We start from the raw sequence: 20310 nt of genomic DNA, 5'->3' as shown, positions 1-20310 counted from the left end.
TTGAGCTTTTGGTTCTGCAACATCACACAGCGTTCTAGGCCCCGGACCACCAGCCTCATACATCTTACCCTTTCTAATTTCAACCCCTTTACTTCCACACCCCAACCGTAATGTCCCACACACATCTCATCAAGCAAGCCCATGCAGAACTGAGGAAATCAGGCCCCAATGTCATCCCCTTTGAACCAAATGTACCGCGCCCAATCACACACAGCCACCAAACAAGGCCAGCTTTAGCCCCTTCACTAACCAAGCTTTTACCCCCGTCCCTCTAACCCCTGCTTTTGTGTTTCACTGACAGGCAGAGGGGGTGGGGGTGTGTGTGTGTATGTGTGTGTGGGGGGGGGGGGGGGGGGGGGACCATCACGTAATCACTGAAAAGTGCCGGGCAGTAGAGCAGATGTCTGCTTTGTGCGACAGCCTTGTCGTCACAATGAGCAAACATCACGCAGACACATTATCCTGCCCTCAGAGAGCGGCTGGGGCCTGTGTGGATAAGGCAGGGCGAGTGGGGTAAGGGGGAGGGGTTTGTAGGAGTAGGCGGCCCCCCTCTTCTCCATCGGTGAGCCTCTATTGGCCGCACGGCACTTGGCATGTCACAGCCAGAAGGCCGTCCTCCGTCCTCCCTCCGCCCCCAGAAAAAAGATCACGCATAAACAACAGCAGAGAGCAGGTCTTATGAATGTGAATGGGCTACATTAGAATGTGAATCGACCAGCAAGCTGCTGGTCTGTGCATTGGGAGGTCCCAGTGCAGGCAGGGGCTGTCCAATCAACAGCCAAACCTCGGCATGACGAAATGCAATTAAAAAAAAGGGGGTAACTAAGCATAAAGGGAGCGTTTTGTGTGCGTGCAGTATAGCACGCACCGGGCGTGACCGGAGGGAACAGGGGAGGGAGGGACACCGCGCCGTAGACCTTGAAAACCCAGTGGGCTGAACAGCAATTTGTACGTTAAAATAATGACAAAGAGCCGATCGGGAGCAACAAAGAGGTACACCTTACCGCCGGCCTTTCATTGAGAAGACCTACATGTGCTTGGGATAGCAGTGGAGGTGAGGGGGGGGGGGGGGGGGGGGGGGCCTTCTGGGTGAGGAGTGGCGCCTGGCAGCCGCCCTTCATGCCAACCAACGGGCTGTAATTTGGCTCGCTCGTGGCAGCGGTCGAAGCAAAGCCACACACGCCGGGGCTACGAGGTAGGCGGCGGAAAACAAGCAACCTCGTCTGGCCCCGGGGCCCCAGCTGGGAGCCGAGGAGCAGGGCTCGGCGTAGGGCCACGGTAGGGCGGAGTCACCACCACCACAGCCTGAAGGCTTGATTTATAGGGCTTAATGAAGTAATAACGCACGGAGGGAACGGAGCCCGGCTATTAGGGGCTGCTGAGTCAGGCGGGGACGCGGAGATCGTCCTCACGGTTCCCCGCAGGCCGCATGGCTTTGTCAGGCGAGTTAAGCAGAAGAGAGAGAGCAGAACCATGACGGACGACACGTTTTGCCAACTTACATGAAAAAAAGTGGAAGGCTCTTCTTTTTTTTTTAACTAAACATATATCTAACCGGTCTGCTGGTGTACAGTGGGGCTACAGGGGGAGCTGTCCTTTTGTACAGTAGCTGGTGATCTCATTGTTAAGAGGTCGCTTCTCCGGAGGCTTCAGGAAGTCCGGCTGGAACGCAGATCCTGCAGACCAGGAAGAAACTCTTTCCTGAGGCTGGAGGGCCAGGTGGCAAGAGGAGGCGGAGCTCAGCACTCGCTAGACACCACACAATCGCCCTGTCACACAAAGTGTTTGTAAAGACATTACTTTAAAGGGATAACTCTGTAGTCTTTCAAATCGTCTCGGAGGTGGATTTGTGAAGTCAAACTGTATTGTCAATATCGGCCAGCCCATCAGACTACAGCAGCAGAGTACTTAAAAACACATTTGATTTACATGTGCACGTCAAGACCCACACACACACACACCCCCACTGAAACACAAGAAGAAGAGGAGAATATGGTTTGGACAGACGGCGTCCATCTGTGGCAGTCCTGCTATAAAAACTCAGGGAGGGGAAGCCTCGTCAGCAAACGGGACAGGAAAACTATAAATAATCAGGCAGCACAGCATCATATAAACCATTACAGTCACAGACGTGGACTCCCAACAAAACACAGGGAAGCTTTTGTTTGTCTTTCAGCAAAACAGACAGGGCAAAGTACCTCTGGCCCGTAAGCCATCTCATATAAAGATTGCTGCTTAAATGCTTATTTAGCGCCCCACACCGCGTCCCCACTCTCTTCAGCTGACCCCCATATGACTCAGAGGGGGTCCAGGGCTTTAGACTAGTTCAGTGCTCAGTAATTTTGTTTTCTGTGGCCGGGGTGAGCACACTACTTAGAAGTTTCTGGGTCGGCTTCTTGAAAAGAGAGAAGGAGAGAAACAGGGAGGGGGGGGGCTGAGGAATCCCGTCACTTGAGCAAAACAGAGTTTTGACCAGTAGACAAAGCAGGGTTTATTCTACGAACGTGCAAACGTGTGCGTCTGACACTTGATGGTTTGCTGAAGACGAAAAAAAACTTGGGGCACATTAAACAGCAGAGCTGCAGATATAACGAGGCGATTCGTCAAACCGCCCACCTCTCCGCTTAGTGCTGATCACAGCCCTTTAAAAACAAAAGAAGAGCTTGAAATCGAAGAGAGTTGGTTGAGCGGCGCCATCATATGTCTGCCGGTGTCTTCCACCCAGCCACCGAACCCCACCGCCTTGCTTCCCCCCGAGTGCAGGAATCCAGACAACTGCCCCTAAACGACAGAGAACTGATGTTCTTCACAGCACAATTGCCCCAGGGCTAGGGGATGGCGTGACAAGCCCCCCTGGGAGCCTTCAGTCACATGGATGCACAACATACAGCAGTAAAAGATCTTGAATGCAGAGCTTGGGGATTCAACATGCACTTGCCTCCTTTTGGTCTCCTTAACCTTCAGTCTCCAATACTAGGGTACAAAGTGAAGCGGAAAATAGCGCAATACACAAGTGCCAGATCCATTTATATGCCTTGTGTAATAAAGACTTGCATGCACTTTATATAACCTACTACAGGACTAAATGAATGTCAGAATCCAGCACACAAGAAAGAAAAACCTGAAAATAATGGATCCGCTGAAATATTCCGGTAATACTAGTCCCTAGGGACCTGGTATTTTAGCTATATGGGAATGGCAATCTCCTTACTGTTGGAACTATACAGTAGATTAGATAAATAGAATACGAGGTCAATTGTATATACAATAGTGCATTATATTGCTCAGACAGGACGTCACTCCATATTTGAGTACTTTAGCCTTGTTAGTCAGAAGGATGTCTACAGCTACAGCTAGACACTCAGCCATTAAGAGGGCCTTTGTAGGACAGAGTCTCTGGACATCTTGGGAGGAAGCAGTGGCCTCGGGACGACCCAGCACCAATTACTACACAGTCCAGACCAACAACAAGAGGCTCTGTCAGGCTAGATGCTGAAGCCATTATGGGTACGCCAGGCAATACCGGATTGCCTGCTGTACTATTAACGGATGTGGGTCTTCCCCTCACACCCAGTTTCCCTTGTAGCATTTCCCGAAACCCACTGGTAAGGTAAAGCAAGCAATAACCAGGCACATTGTTTCCTTCACCTGAAGGGTGACATGGAACAACGAGAATCCGTCGGGAAAAAACAATCTGTGGTGAGAAAACGAATTGCAATCCCGATTTCGGATTTGCTCAAATTGGTTTTGGTCGAGTTGATTGGAGGCCTGTGACCGGTTTAATTTCTGTTGTGAACAAAATGTGTTTCAATGTTTGCTATATGCACTTGGCCCTTTGGCATCAACACCCAAAGATTAGACAAAGTAACAGGATTTTTTGTGTGTTTCCAAAACTACCACATGTGTAATTTACAGTCCAAGTCATGGTAAATACTTTAAGGAATGTTATGACAAAGAAAACACAGCACAGCATTCATGATAGGGGAAATAACTGTATAAATAGACTCATTTTTTCCGCAGACCGCGTCAAATCGAAAAATCAGATTATCGTCCGAAGACTGGATTTAAACCTTTTGTACCTGTAATGTGATATATAGTACACAATTAACGATCCATTTGACCTTTCCACCAAAAACAAAATTAATCTTTGACTTCATCATTTTACTGTCCCTTCTGGGTAGATTGCAAACAGTTAAGACCTTGGTTCTCAGCTATGGATCTGGCATTTGATATTGGCTTGGTTAATGTTTTACCCAACTTATAATAATGCTGTCAATATCTTCCCGTTAGGGCCATGTCACATGGTTATATAAGCTGTGTACACAGATAGTGGCTGCCAGCTTTTGTTCAGGCTTTGAATGGAGGAGGTTTAACATAGATGCCAGGCGATCCTGGCAACAATAGAGAATCCATAAACCATCCCCTTAAGATCACAAATATCAACCAAACAATGGAGGCAAGGCCCAAGGGTAATTACAGTGCTGCATTTAACAACGGGGAGACACACAGTATGGCGAAAACCGTATGGTGCATTTGTATCCCTACTTTAATTTAATATTTGTCCATTGCCTTGTCCCAGCCAACCAAATAAGTTTACAAGAGGTAACCTCACAAATGGCCCTCCTACATTTCAGTTGCCACCCCAAGCTATGTGCACAGTTTTTCAATCATTGAGGAGTCGATAAACAAATATTTAAACTGTGGAGAGGGAAAATCATCACTGTTCAGGTCCATACTTTGAATATATATAACAAGGCTTAGTCTACAAACTGATGTTTTTTTCATATAAAATAGATATTTGCATTTCATTATCACACTTCAGAGATAAGGAAAACTGTTGGGGAGAAGACGCACACACACACACACACACACACACACACACACACACACACACACACACACACACACACACACACACACACAGCTAGGTCATCTAACATCCCGCCATCATATCTCATCTATTATGCAATTCTCTCTCGCTCTCTCACCCACTGTTCCCATCTGATGGCAATATGGCCTTTCACAAGAGCCCAATTCAAACCACCTACATGCAGCCAGGTCTCACTGTAAGCACAGAGAAGATAATGCACTGTGTGGGCAGCCTCAAAGTCAAAAGCAAATGGTTGTTATAAAACACCAAAACACAATCACACCTCACAGCAGGACTGTTGCAGAACATCCACATATTAATCAAATGAGGACAAACAAAAAAAACAGTAGGCAGAGCTTTTGACATTGTCAGACGAAACATTGCATAGCTTTGACATTGTACCCGACCAAAACTGTGTGTGAAACCAAGGAAGCAGATTACATTTTCCATCAGTGTGGTGATTACAAGATAATAAAAACAATGACGAGAGTTTAGCACCTCTCCCTTGATGCCAGATCAGAATAAGAAGAGAATGACAATAAAAAAGGATAACCAACAGGTTAACGATTGCATTTATGTGATCCTTGTTCCCTTGGCGGCACTTTATGTCCCAAACCAGAACACTGGTGTGCAAACAGAGGTGTGAGGCTGCGACTCCATAAACAGGTCCAAAGTTCATTGTAAGTTAATGTGGCCGGCCCCCAGGCGTCAATGATCACGTGCACATAATGCCTCTCCGCTGTTTGAAAACCCTCAACATCATCAGACAGATCTGGGGTTTGCCCGATGAAATGAGGCTTCAACTATCTGCAACGCATCAACTGAACAAAGATGCCAGGAGATTACAGCTGCAATATGGCCAAACATCTTGCAAACACTCCTAGATAAGAGAAGAAAAGACCGCCCTCCCCTGTGTGGCGCATACGTGCCATGATCACATTAAAAAGACAGATGCAGTAAACAACAGACACACGCCAGTCTTTTATATTGGGTTGGGAAAATTAATGAAGAAATTCCATTATGAACCATCATGCAGATGAAAGATAGCCGTTTCTTATGTAGGTTTATCTTGGTTTTCCAGAAAAATAAACAAATATAAATCAACGACAAAAATATAAAAAAAGGTAGTTTTCTCTTTTACAATATTTGCTCTAGTCTAATAATGACACTTGGCCAGTGGCCACAATGCAAGGCAAAACAATAATCCTGCGATTCAGAAGGACTAGCACATCACCCCTTTGTGTGGGTGCACTGGATGAGTGGGATCTACAAAGGGCTATTAAAAATCACCCACACAGTGACACGCAGTCAAGTTCAGAACAAGAGTGCCCCCGCCGTGTGATCACAGCTCCCAAGAACCGGCAGAGCAGGTGAAGGAGAGAAGCATTCGCTGAGGTCTGTTCAGTGTTTATGTAAGACATTTACACAGCCCTGGCTTTGGGTTTTCTACCCACTGATTTATATTTGTAAACACTGGAATGGTTAAATTCTTTGACATTTTTCATCTCAGTTGGATGAGATGAAGAATGGGGTGGGGAGGTGGGGGGGTAATGTAAATTGAAAAATTAGCATATTGAGATTTTTGGTCATATAAGCATAATGCATTATGCAGATAACTTCTCTACCCTGTCTACAGTTGCATTAGAATGTAGATAGTGAACATCTAATTGCTCAAGATATTTCATTACAAATAATTAATTGAATAATTCATCCGTGTTTCACAACAGAAGGCTTCATTTAATTCTGCGCGGTACAAATTCATTTTTGAACAGAGAACCTACGCAAACCTCAATCCCGGAGGTGCTTCCACTTGGGAGCCTGACCGGGGGGGGGGGGGGGGGGTCCAAACGCTCATTACACATGGAGAAACGAGATCCTACCCTGGAGACACACACACACACACACACACACACACACACACACACCCACCCCTTGGGCAATAGGTTGCTGCAGGCCATCTGCACGCGCAGCATTAATGAGAGGCCTTGTGTGCACAGGGGGGCGTTTGCCTCAATCGAGCATAGGATGTTCAAGGGGTTGAAAGGGAGTGACTGACGGACGATACAATACTGGAGCGGTTAAAGGCAACAGAGACATCGGACCCATCAAGCGCTCCGCATACTGACTCCTACAGGCTCTTTGAGACCACCGCTGGCCAAGTAATGGCCTCTGATCCAACGAATAAGGGGAACTAGTCCATTAACAACCTGGGAGGCCATCTGCGCACGCGCACACCCACACACACACACACACACACACACACAAACACACACGTGCATTTGTTTAGGCTAACAAATTAAATCAAAACCCTTTTGTTGTTGGAAAAAGTGCTAGTTGCGCGACCCCTGATTTGAATCAAAGATTTATTTAGAATTTGTTACCAACCGATGCTGTGCCACTTCTTAGAGAGCCATTCTATTTAGACGTCTAGTAAATTCATGTTCGTGCCTCTCAACAGGGCTTTTCCCAAATTCTATTCCACACAGCAAATGAACACTTTCAATTGACACAGCCTTGTCATTTACCCAGGCTGCATGCGTCTGTGTTTATAGGGTGTGAGGGCTGCTAGTCCAAACGAGGCTCTCGCTATTTGTCCTCTATAAAACGCTCGGCCACACGCACACACACTCCAACCCTTTTAACATCATATTTGTGGGTCAACAAGCGACAAACAAATTTTTGAGGAGGTCACAAAATTGATGTCCCCGTTTTGAATAAAAAAAAAAAAACACTAAACAAGTAAAACCCAATAAAATCATCCCCGGAGATGGCTTTGGGGGTGGTCCACCCCCCCCCCCCACCCCACCCTGTTTCACCATGGGCTGCTTGGAGCTTACAACCCCAAGGCTGCAGCAAGTACAGAGTAACGTTGCGTAAAGGTGCTTTAATTAATACGTGCATGTCATCCTCCATTCATGTGGTAAGGGTTCCTTTTTAACTGAGAGCTTTGAACCCTCTGGCAATGGCAGCCACGGTAAATTCCCTGAACTGTTCAAGGCCCCCGTTTCTCTCCTTATGAGAAATGGCAGAGAAAGAAAAAGCACACTCATTAAGTTTTGCATGAGGAATGAATGCTACAAAAATGTTTTGGTTAAACACAATTAAAAATGAATGCCAAAACCAGCCTGTTTGGTTGAGGTGTCTTTAGACAGAAATGAGAACCTAAGGTGGACAGGCCCACCTCCCCCACACACACCGCATCGGTGGGACTTTAATTAGTGTCTCCCTCTGACGCTCGCCAGAACATCTCTGGCCGACCCCCCCCCCCCCCCCCGTGGAGACTCTGCATCGCTCAGCCACTTCATGGGATCCCGCAAAAAGAAATGGAGAACATTTAAAAAGCAGGAGCTCCTTGGGAACACAAGGGAAAAGCATCTTTGACCCTTGACCAATAAACATTCATGGTGATGTCATCCCAAGTTAGCACTGTCACAACTAGCAAATATTTCCATTACATTTGCTTACATTCTGCTTTCTATGTCCTGATTTGCATAACATTGTAGTCACCAGTCAAATAGTGAAAATACTACACATGTTTAGGCGGGCAAAATTTGGGCACCAGCGCACTGATAAAATAAATGGATTTAAAGAAAACACTGGAATAACTAACAAAGTAGAACACTACTTTGATAAATGGCAACCTTCATTTAATTGATGAAAGGCCTACAAATGTCATCTTTAGTTTTATAATGGCCAGAATATAATACAAACAATAGGCATGTAGATCATATTCAAACTGGGAAGGAAACTATCCAACTTCGGTAGGGTTGATAGCACGTTTTAGCCTTGGTTTTGAGAATTCAGAATGTCTGGACAGGAAGGAAGGTTTAGTGTTACAAGGGGCCTAATGATGACACCAGACAAGCCTGGTGCAGATGGTGTGACAGGAGGGTCAAGATCAATTTATGGACCATCTCTCAAAAAAAAAAATCGGCCTCTTGCCGGGAATTCAGTGCCATTTATTGGGCTTCAACAGTTAAAGAAGCCTTGAATCTTCCCCTTTCAAAGAGTACTGTCACAAAGCTGAGCAAACTGGATCCATATCTCAGAGATGGATCATGAGCCGACTGCTGAATCACCATTATAATCGGGATAATGTGTAAATCAGAGATTGAACAAGGCATTGGAAACGGTATCACCTTTGTAAAATCATCACATAGTTGTCGAGTAAGGAAGGACTCACGTCAAGCTCAGAAACCGCCCAGCGCCGGGTCAGCGTCAGAACTAAACCTTGGGTCGGCTCCACCCCAGGCGCTGACACACTTCAAGATCCAAGAGCGGCATGCTGGGGAGAGCCCATGCTCAAATCCCCCAGTTTTTAAATAGTTTCAAGTTTCTCGCTGACCTATGGGCGGCCATCGCCACTAATCAATCACATTTGAAATCTGACTGTGGCCATCACATTATTTAATTTTTCATATACGTTTTTATGTAATAATAATTTATTTCATTTTTAATTTCATTTTATACCACTACAGTGTCAGACAGCTATGAAAAATAAATTGTTAGAAAAATGTATGGATAGTTCGCGTTTCTAAACATCGTGTTTTACTTGAGATTGTGTTAGGTGCTCTCCATCTGGTGATGAGTTGCCGTCAGCACCAGTCTAAACCAGCCTAGCCCCTACCCAGGCAGTCTCGCACCCCCAACCTAGCACAGGGGCTGGCTGCACACTTAGTGCACATTTCTGGTTGTCTCAGGAATCCTAGGATACCATACGATAAAGATCTCAGACGTGGGCCGAGAGATGACTTACAGAGTTTCGGTTCTTGTAGTTTGACCAACATGGTATAAGAGAAAGTAAAATGGTTTTCAACTAAAACAAATATGCTCCATGTTGTTGCCCTTGTAGAAAGTATCGGAAAACCAAAACACCAATTGCATTATTTGAGTGGGTTTGAGACATGGAGAGGAGATGAGGTCGATAAAGGTGGGAGCGAATAGATATCTGCATAAGCCAACAAGGAATCGAGAAACAGGCAGAAGAAGATCTTTCCTCTCTCAGGGTCAAGTAACGTACAAGCTCCAGGCTCCATGAATCAATAGCGCAGAGGATACGGCAGACTCCAGCCATTTGGGTAAAGATAGTTCTTCAACCAAAACCGCCCGCCTGCCGCTTCCCCCTGTAGAACCAGTCCGGGCTGCGGACCAGCCTATATCCCCGCGGTCCAGAGAGTCAGTGAGGGCTAATTGCTTGTCTTTTGTTTTAGCTCGGCAGAACGGCACTGGAGCTTGCCAAGCATGCTGACGGACAGACGGCCGCCCGCCGTGTGTGACATGGGCTACTGAATGGCCCCACTGTCACTCTTACCGCCCGAGTGTACAACGCGACCCGGTGTAGCTTAGCACCAACTCTGGGTGTGTAATTAATTACAACGTCCAACCGATTAGCAAGCCGTCTACTGCGTACAGCAAACCAGGACGCTGGAGCCAAGCGGTGCTGCCAAGACCCTTTGTCCTTTAGTTGTACTACATGGACGAAGGGGTTGTGTTGATGTGGACATGGTTTGAATGTCCAACCCTTCTAAAAAAGGAGGTTATTAACATGCCCATAAATTAACTGAAATGATTGTAGTCTTTATTGTACAACTAGGCGTTGTTTTTCCAACTAGTCATCAAAGAATGATTTTATTTATAAGGCCAAATATGGCATCGTTAATTCAAAGCTGCGAGTCACGTCCAACAAGGAGGACTTGCTGCTCCTGTTCTGCTCAGAGGTTGAAGGAACTGGATCAAAATCCCTAGCAAGCAACACGGGGAATCAAAACCAAAGACATACTAAAACAGAATTAGGACGTCCACTTCTGATACCAGAGGGCAACAGAGGGGAAGGAGGTGAGGCTGGGCGCGGGACTCACATGTGTGGACTGAGCTCGTAAAAGTTCCTGTTGCGGTACTCCTCCACCTTCTCTGGTGTGAAGATGGGCAGGGACCTGTAGGGGTTCATAGAGATCACCACGCTGCCGATGTACGTCTGCAGGAAGATGGGGAGAAACACAAGAGTCAGGTTGAAACCATGAACTATTTATTATTAGGAATTCAGCTATATAGATAATGACCTGTGTTTTCGTCCATCCAATGTCAAGATTCTGATCAAAGATGGATAATTTATTAGATTTGATTAATTTGGAGGTAGAAACTGACAGGTGTGGCCTGGGTGTCAGTTTCTTTTTTATTCTATTCTGCAATATTCTCTCAATATTGGTCCAAATCCCTACTGTTGAGCGAAAAAAGTTTCACATTGGATTTTTACTATGTATTGGTGGAGACTCAAAACCTTAGTACTCATGGCTTTTGGTGCATTATTAAACGACATGGAATGATGGATAGATAGTGATACAGTGTTCAAATCCAATTTTCTAACCCAACTGAAACACAGTGCCTTAGAGAAACTAACAGTGTATTTGTGATCAAATAAATATTAAATGAGTGACAGTTAATTAAATAAGACACTGGCAATCCGCACGCCGCCCCTTCATATTGCACAATATAGCACCCTGATGTAACCAGAGGTGTGAGGAATTTCAGCTTCCGTCAGCTCGCAGCAGCTGGGAATTCCTGATGTTTTGTTCAGGCATGCGCTCCATGGAGCCATGGGATGCGGAGAAACAAAAGGGAACACCGTCCGTGGGATTACTGTAGAGGGCACCGAACTGAGGACCACGGGGCGGCCATCGGTGTCAATAGATGTAATGACGCCCGGGTCAAAGTGCAAGTACTTATCACAAAAGATACAGGGAAAGTAAAACCTAACCCTGAATCTAATTTAATTAGACAAAGCAATAAAGTCGTCACTTCTGAAGATCAAATGTGACTCACTCCCTACAGATTGATAGGATAGATATTTCCAGCCGATGGGTTAATGGCCGTTGCATAAATCACTCTCACGCGAGAAGTGCCGGACCCTGTTCACCCCCAGCTCCCACGGCCTATTGCTCAGAAGCCACTGGCGAACACCACTGAATAAAATCATTAGGTGTTCAGGACAGAGACAACATGGCCATCCGTGCATGTACACGGACAAACAAATCCATGATGACCACTTTGGAGCTAGATTTTATGCGATTGAACACCCTATTTAAAACAATAATTGTCCTCCATCTAACCCTCCCCCCCTCCAAAAGGAACATGGAGACAGAAAAGTACTGCAGTATGCTAATGATTCTTATCTTTGTTTGTATAAGGGCAATAGTCAGTAATCATTAGCGGAGTTGTGCAATGTAGGCAAAGGGCAAGAGGATTTCCAGTTAGCTCCTTAAAAAGAGAAAGGTTATTCAGAAAAAAAAAACAATGGCTACTAAACAAAACAAAAACACCTGAAGCTCATTTCAAACATCTAGCAGGGGTTTACAAAACTCTGTCCTACTGTGAATGAGTCCTGTGTGTTAGCGGCCCTTCCATGCAGAGAAGTGAAGTCAGAGAGCATATTGGAAAAAACTACAGAGGGGGGTGGGGTAGGGATATGATCTCCATGCAAGAGTGTGTAATTACTAGCTGCACGGGAAAAGGAAGGGAAAAAAACCCAGACTACGTCTTCAATCAAAAAATCTACACTTTTAATAGCATGTCGAAGAGCTACATTCAGAACCCATTGAGAGAAATATTGAGCCATAAGGCAAGGTCAGACATACAGAGCAATACAACTTGTGCTGGGCAAATCTCTTGAGTTTCTATCCAGCTGTGACACATTGTCCCGGGAAGAGAAAAGTAGCCATGTGCCTTCATGCTATGGAAGCATGTCATATGATACGTGTGACTGCGAGGGGGGAGGAGAGAGTTTTAAATACATTTACAGGGATATGCTCCACAGATCATGAGGATAAGTGTGGGTTCAGGAATGGTTTTGAAGAGACGACAGGTCACCATTTTAGTGGCGAGGCATCTACCTTCTATGAAGCTTAATCAGCGCAACGCAATCAAAGTGTTCTTTTTGGGTTTGACAAGTATTAGCAAAAAAAAAAAAACTAATTTGCCAAAGCTAAGGTGGATAGAGATAAACACATACATACACACACTATATTACATATTACTACACAAGTTACTTGCATTATACAAAAGAGTATTTACAACCCTGCTATTACACTACCATTGGATCACAGTCAAACTGGAAATGCTTACACTTTTAGAAAAGGAAAACGTGGTATCTACAATGTCAAAACAGAACCATCCAAGCGCATAGGCAGGAAGTGGCTACAGCTCGACAGAAAAAAAATGGATGGAGCTAGCCGAGCCAATCAGGGTCCTTTGTGGTGACATCATTTCACAGGGCCCCAGGCCCTTCTGGGCAAATGGGATTGAAAAGCAAAGCTGTAATCATGGAGGCTGGTGTCTGGAGCAGCCAACATGCAGAGCAGAGTGCAGATAAACCCATGGTGTAGCATAGCACAAAGCCCGTAGGCAACATGCTGATCTCGGGTCCCCAGTTCACACACAGCCGGGCCAGCACTCTGCAGCGGGAAAATGGTCAGGCAACAGAGCTGGGGATGAGCTGCTTTGTTTAGAAGGGGATCGTCTACATTCCATGGTGATAGGATTTATTGAATGGTTGGTTGCTTGGTTAGTGTGGTCGCACCATTCGAACCAGCGTTGTTTCCTTGTGTATATTTAGTGTCAAAAATGATGACGTGACAAACAAAATGGAAATTAATGTTTCCGTAAGGGAGGTTTCGAATTGTGCCCGTTTAAACATTCGGGATAGAGGGCAGACTGGGACTGGTGCCGGATGGTGAAGTAAACGTTTCAGTTGAGACACATTAGAGACAGGTTTGCATGCAACGTAGCACGCGGTACACAGGGACTCACATAGATCTCGTTGTGGTCGAAGCGGTTCCTGAGGTTCTCAATGAAGGAGTCCTCCGTCAGCGGCTCGAGGAGAACCATGTCGCCGACCCCGATCATGTTATCTAGGAGTGAAGTCTTCACCTCCATGTTGGCAGCTTCGTCTCCCCCCCTAAAAGAGAGAGAATCAATAGAGAAATGATTACATGTATATATGCAGGCGGAGATGAGCCTCTTATTCCAACAAAGGGCTGTTATTTGAGTAGTCTATTAAACCTGGTCGAAAAGGCAACACGGAAAGACTTTGTGATCAGATAGAAACAAAACACTAAATATAGCCTGCACAAATATACTCTAGGGAAGCCATGTTTGTTCAGTGGTGGTCTGAGGGAGTAGCAGTATGATTACTTCATACAGCCTCGGCTAGCTGTGGATCTGAACGGGTCCACCGAGGGAATTGTGTAACAGAACTCTGCTCTTGACCTCCCATCGCCCAGCTCGGTTGGGGTCTGCTGCTGCTGCATTTAGCTCCCGTTTACATCTAAGAACATTCCTCAAAATCCTCAACTACAGTAAACTATTAGCCTATGTATCCATATCCAAACAGTTGTAGGGTTATATTTTGGGGAAGGGTCACGGCCCGAGGGCCACAGGGACAAAGACCCTGCTTGGGATGGCAGTTTTCTGGTCCAGTGTTTCCCCCCTGGCCGCTCTGGCTCAGTAATCCTGGAGCTATAGCATTGGAGATAAAAGAGGGGCACATTCAAGGCCTGGTCCACAAAACCCATGCCTGCTGTTGTATCAGTGGGGCCTGAAGCTCATCCATCATTGTTCACTGCGGCCTTCAGCAGAGAAAAGAAAACACGCTCTTTTTAGTTCGGCAACAGCAGTGATGTTACTTCAATGGAGCCACATAGGAGCTGGTGGCATGACAGCCTCAGTCAAGGGCTATAGAGATAATAAATAAGGGTTGAGGTGTTAGGGATCTTTTATTATATTAGCATGTTAAAGATGCAAACATCAATCTGAAATTACACAATGAACATTTTGATACATTCTGAAAGAATATTAGGAAAGTAAAGGCTTTTTAGAAATAGCTTTTCCTCTGGTAAACTTTTTAGATGATGATCAGGATATGACCATGCCAAAAAATCTCATTCCTTTCTTAAATGCTAAGAACTAAAATCAATTGTTATCTCTCACAAGTAGAGGGTTGACCAATATTAGCATTTGATAGCTCATTCTGGATGTATTTAGGCCTAATGCATGTACAAATGGGACTAGCCAACTGTCAATTAAGTAAAGATTTATGAGGCAGGGCTGATCCTGGTTATTACATGGTTGGAGGGGAACTCCTGCAAGCTGGCACTGAAGGAGAACAGGATGAATATCACAGCCCTCATCCCAGTGCCTTATCGCTGTCGACACAGACGTCAACAACTCGGAGATGGGATATTGGAATGTTGAGATGGCCTTAGTTCATTGTGAGAGCAATAAAATGTAAAGAGTATCTAGTATTGGGTGTTTAGACCCTGAAAACAATTAACACTCTACTACTCTAAGGGCATTTTGGGAGGACTCCAAGGTTTATTTTTGAAGTGTTATTTTGTCCAAAAGTTCTGTCCAAAACAAATCTAGTCCCTATGACTTCTGTGCTACTGGAGGGCACAATGTTATGAGGCCATAAAGAAGGTTTTCCAGTTCTTAGTAGGGGGGCCAGATTCTACTTTCAGAGCCAGACTCATACTCAGCATGGGCACAAGCCCATTTTTAAAAGGGTAGCAAGCTTCTTTTTTTTTTACTCTTATGCTAAATTTTCCACACAAAAAAGCCTAAATCCTTATAGGCCTTACACATTTCTCAACTGACGGACCCAGACGAGAGGAACAGAATATTCTTCAATGCTGGTCTCTACCAATTTATCCCTGTTAAGAAACCACACACACACACACACACACACGCACACACAAAAAAAGGCTGCTTAACCAGAATGTCAAAAAAGCGGCACCAATAGAAAAAGTATAAAACATGCATTTATCCTAATTCATTGCTTGGTCATAATTTAACCTTTCAATTTAGCAGCACTGAATGGAAAGGTAGAGGCAGAACGTCCTGGCGTCATGCACACTTATTCATGCTGGTCAATATCCACCTACACAGAATAGGTAAATGTTCCCATGAAACCCTGTTTTTAGCAATCATGGTTCAGTTGGAGAGTTGGAGACCCTATAAATCCCTACCTATAACACAAAGTGATGGACGTTCAGAGGCTTTCCATAAAGAAATCAACAGACCTGCACTGAAATTGCCTTGGCACTGCAGCATATATAAGCTTACCACTCCTATATCTGGCACAGCCATTACCAGAAGTCGTAGGCCATTTCAATGTAGTTCAAGAAAAAGTTGATTGAAACGGAATGTGCAGTGTTAGGTCTAGTTATTGAGACAGCTGTGTCCAGAGAAACAGCTGTGCTTCCCCATTAGCACAACACAGAATCATTTGATGGAAATGATTAAAAAGGGGATTCAATCTTCCGGGAGCAATATACAGCATTACTCCTAGATTTCAGAGTGACTACATACTTAATAATAGTGCCTTGAGTCTGGACACACCCCTGGTCGTCCTAACCCACTAGCCCAGATTAGAAGGGAGCTGCCATGCAGCCAGTGACACAATCCCATTAATAAAGAGTGTGTGGCTGCATGAACTTCCTGCCTGTCATGTCAAATCCTGCAAGAGAGAAAACCTGACAGCAATGATTAAATTCATAAAGGATTATCAAGATGGCTGACTGGTATGGAGTTCACAGCAGACCATCATTGAGGTGCATCAGTTCATATAAGGCTAAATTGAATTTCCATACTGATCAAATATTATGGATTTTGAATATTTCAGATTAAATATGTTTGCTTTTGTGAAAATATTTTTTTATATTTATACCAAAATTCACAAATGAAAGCATTCAGGCAAATGGATATTAAGGCTGCTCCTCTTCATCATCTCAGTCGTCAGACGATGCAGTAGGATGCAGTTCTGGCCATAAACCCATTTGTGACACGTTATCATGCTGAAAAGATCTATAATTCCTACAGATTAATGTGCTGTGGTTATTGAGGGTGCATTGGCCCCCAAAGAAGATAAAATGCCTGTGTTATTGACAGAATGAGTGAGCCGATATTACCAAGTGCGTCATCAATGGATTTAGCAACATGCTTGTCTTCTGTGCCCTGACAATGACTCAGATTGTACCACATGGTCATCTTGACCAAAAAATATACAATTTTCACATACTGAACCAGTCATGCATGCACCGCCATCCTTTTTCGCAAGCAAAAGGCGCCTCTAGAAAAAATAAAAATAAAAGAATGCAGGCACGAAGATGTAAACAACTAATCCTTAACTGATAATAATGGAAGAGTGAGTGTATCATAGGTGCTGGGAAAGGCCAGACACAAAATAAATATTAGGAAACAAAAATTTGAGCCTGAGAGCAGCTGTCTGAGAACACACACACACACACACACACACACACACACACACACACACACACACACACACACACACACACACCCGCCCTTTCTGATAGAGATTGGCCAAAGAGCAGGTCAGAACACAGCTTTAGAGAGTGGAGAGGGAAAGGCGGCTGCCTGGGATGACTGACCTGCTATCCAAGGGCGCCACGTTTAAGGGGAGTACATGTCTGTGTTACACAGTGGACTCCTTCGGCTGGTGGCGTCTTACCGAGGGAGCTAACCTTTGCAGCTAATCGTTTAAAGATAGTGGAGAAAGGGCACTATGGAATTGGTTTTGGGCAAGTCGCCTACTCTAAATATAAACTTTGTCCAAAGTAGGGCTGGTGGAGAATGTTTGAGAGCATCCAGACATGCGTGACAGTCAAACATCAAGGATAGTACTCTCTCTGCTGCATAAGAAGTTTCAATCTGGTGAATGCCTTGTCAGCAACTGATTTGAACTAGTCAGAAACAGCAATTACAATAACTTAACTGCTTCTCTTAAAAGACAGCAACCCCCACCATTCACTGGACACAAGGGTACGACAGTGGTGGAAATTCCTGGGCATTGGTAAAAAAATAACCGGAATGCAAAGTTAATAAAACATAACTTACGAACAAATACTTTTCTCTAACTGGCTTGAAAGCTACTTCCTGCATGTTTCTCATGACTGTCTCACTCCTCGTTCATGCGTTTCAAAGTCCCGGCAATGTTGGGAACACTTGCTGTTAAGTTCCACTCTGGGTAGTGCTGGGTAATGGGGATGTTTGGCTCTGATGTTCCTTTATGGAATATCCTTACATCTCCCTGGAAGTTTAGTCGCATGATGCCTCAACCTCAACCGTTTAGTGCCTCTGCAAAAGGTGCCTCTGAATTTCTCAGGTTTGTGTGTGTGTGTGTGTGTGTGTGTGTGTGTGTGTGTGTGTGTGTGTGTGTGTGTGTGTGTGTGTGTGTGTGTGTGTGTGTGGATGTACATAAAGCCCCTTTTACTTAGTTGTTCAGAGAAAATAACAGCTCACTACACTAAGACAATCGCAAATATAAATGATCAACATAGCAATGGTTGGATGATTCAGAAGGCAACATCACTTTGGTTTGTCAAACAACTGTGAAACTTTTCTGGGTTAGGAGACGGCGAGAGTGAAAGCTGACTTCATAGAGACATCGTGGCTTCTTTCCTACTGGCACTAATGAGCACATAAAGAAATGTTGGCCATTGACAAAATAGGCTAAGGAAGCTGGATATTTGATCTACTAGGCATCTGTTATTAATGTCAATATTCTTCTTTGTTAAATAGAAACCATACATAATCTTTCAATGATGTTGTTTGTTTGATCCGCAATGATAAGCTGTCCCAATCTGCTCTACTCTGATGATAAATGAATGCAAAAACCAAAAAAAGTACTGCTCAAAGAGTTAACTGTGCTGGGGGACATCACAAAAGACATTGGTCACTGAGATAAAACAACCAAACATCTGTCTTGAATTCCATTAATCTAATTATAGAGCTCAAAAAAATAAGGTGGCATGTAAGCAGTGTTCGTCGTTGCCATCATACAACTATTCCATTAGCAGTGGCCACAATACCCCCAGGACTAGTCTGAATGATGACATCATGGGCCACTCATAATAATCATCATCCATCAGTCAATTTTGCAGATTTTTAGTAAAATAAAATAGAAATTCTTATTATACATTTCTAGAATATCCATCAGCCAAAATCCAGCATTGAATTTAGGTAAAGGTCTATAGCAGTAGAAAGATTATTTTAGAATGATTATCTTATAATCCTAACTTAGTCCTTAACTTAAGTTCCTGCATTTGAGCGTCCTCTCTTTCCATTGTCAGCAAAGGTATAAAGTGAAAAACTAGTTTTTAAACGTAGGGTTGTTCATGTCTTGAATCGTGTTAGATAAGGAAAGTCCACTAATTCAAGGATGGGATGCTACAAGTAAGTCAGGGAGTCCATAATGGGGATCATTGAGTCTCGGCCAAAACAGTGAAAAAGTTTTTTTTTTTTATGCTTCTGAGTGGACATGGGTTTTATTCCTACTGCTGGACCTTTTCGATTGCTCCGAACGAACAAACTTTCCAGTTTAAGGCAAATGAATACAACAAAAGCAACATAAAGTTCAATCCTCAAACGCCGACTGTCCTCACACTTTGACCCACATCTTTGTTTATGTCTAACGTTATCTTAAATCTTTCTTGAACGTGATGTACATTTTCCTGCCGACATTACAGACAAGCAACATCAGCAGAGTTTTTGCCCCTTTGTGGAGTTGTACTGGTTGTACTGGGATCTCTTGGTGTCCTACTGGAGATCAGAGAACGCAGATGTTGGCAATTAACGAGCCAGTCGCTCAAACACTTTGATTTGGGTGTGCAAACCCCGACCAGAGACCACATTCCACTTTCTTAAGGCTTTTTTGTTGTTGCTGTTGATGAACGCATATCCACAACCCTCCTACTTGCACGCAGCCTAGATAGATAAATGAATGAATCAAGGCAATCGTTTTACTTTGTGAGTTAAAGTTAGGAACACGTTTTGTTGAGAAACTGCAACCAAGTAACAGTGAAGTCGGCTAGCGACTGCCGACAGCCGCCACCCGTTTTCAACGGTGCAACAAAAATATTTAAAAAAAAACGTGTCTACTTGCCTTTTTTTGTATCAGAAATGTACGCCTCGTATTAATCCGTAAGAATCCCCGGGGTATATAGTCAGGTCTGTAGTGGAACCCCTTCCCCGCTGTATTGTTTTAAGTTTGACTAGTCTGGATGAGTTTGGACGCGTCTCCCATCCGGCCCTCAAGACTTTGAATGGAGCATAGGGGAGGAGGACTTGAGGTCCAGAGGCACAGGGAGTGGCTCAGGCTGGGGCAGCTTCTAGGATCAACGTCCCTAATCACCTTCTGCATGGGAGGAGGAGGAGGCAGCGGTAGGGATTTACATTTTTCATTGACTCTACATCTATGGCACATGACGGCACAACACCCCCCTCCTGTGTCATATTCGTAGATCGCAACAAAGTTAGTCATTTGCTTGATTGTCATTGCTCTGTATGTGGTTCACGTCATGTATGGGGAAGCTAAAATAGTCTGGTCAGACTGGAAGTTTAACTAGTAGAAAATTAGATAATTGTAGAAA

At 44.4% G+C, this 20310-nt stretch overlaps 1 protein-coding gene across 3 annotated transcripts in view; it reads right to left on the bottom strand.

Moving 5' to 3' along the window:
* The window catches only part of myo1b (myosin IB), a 53841-nt gene extending 33854 nt beyond the window's left edge, over window positions 1-19987 (bottom strand). For 2 of the 3 annotated variants that reach the window (XM_079733950.1, XM_079733951.1), the window contains exons 1-3: window positions 19824-19987; window positions 13673-13820; window positions 10729-10844 (exon numbers count right to left, since the gene is read on the bottom strand). In XM_079733950.1, the coding sequence (XP_079590076.1) occupies window positions 10729-10844; window positions 13673-13798 (242 nt within the window). In that variant the 5' untranslated portion in view covers window positions 13799-13820; window positions 19824-19987. Of the gene's footprint in view, window positions 1-10728; window positions 10845-13672; window positions 13821-19823 lie in introns of those variants that run through there. The other variant, XM_079733952.1, reaches the window with a different exon arrangement.
* Window positions 19988-20310: the final 323 nt, after the last annotated feature.

This window comes from Pollachius pollachius (genome assembly GCF_949987615.1).
Source record: "Pollachius pollachius genome assembly, chromosome: 3".
In the NCBI taxonomy this organism is placed as follows: Eukaryota; Metazoa; Chordata; class Actinopteri; order Gadiformes; family Gadidae; genus Pollachius; species Pollachius pollachius.
Note: the sequence above shows the minus strand (reverse complement) of the source record. Positions and strands in the feature narration are given on the sequence as shown.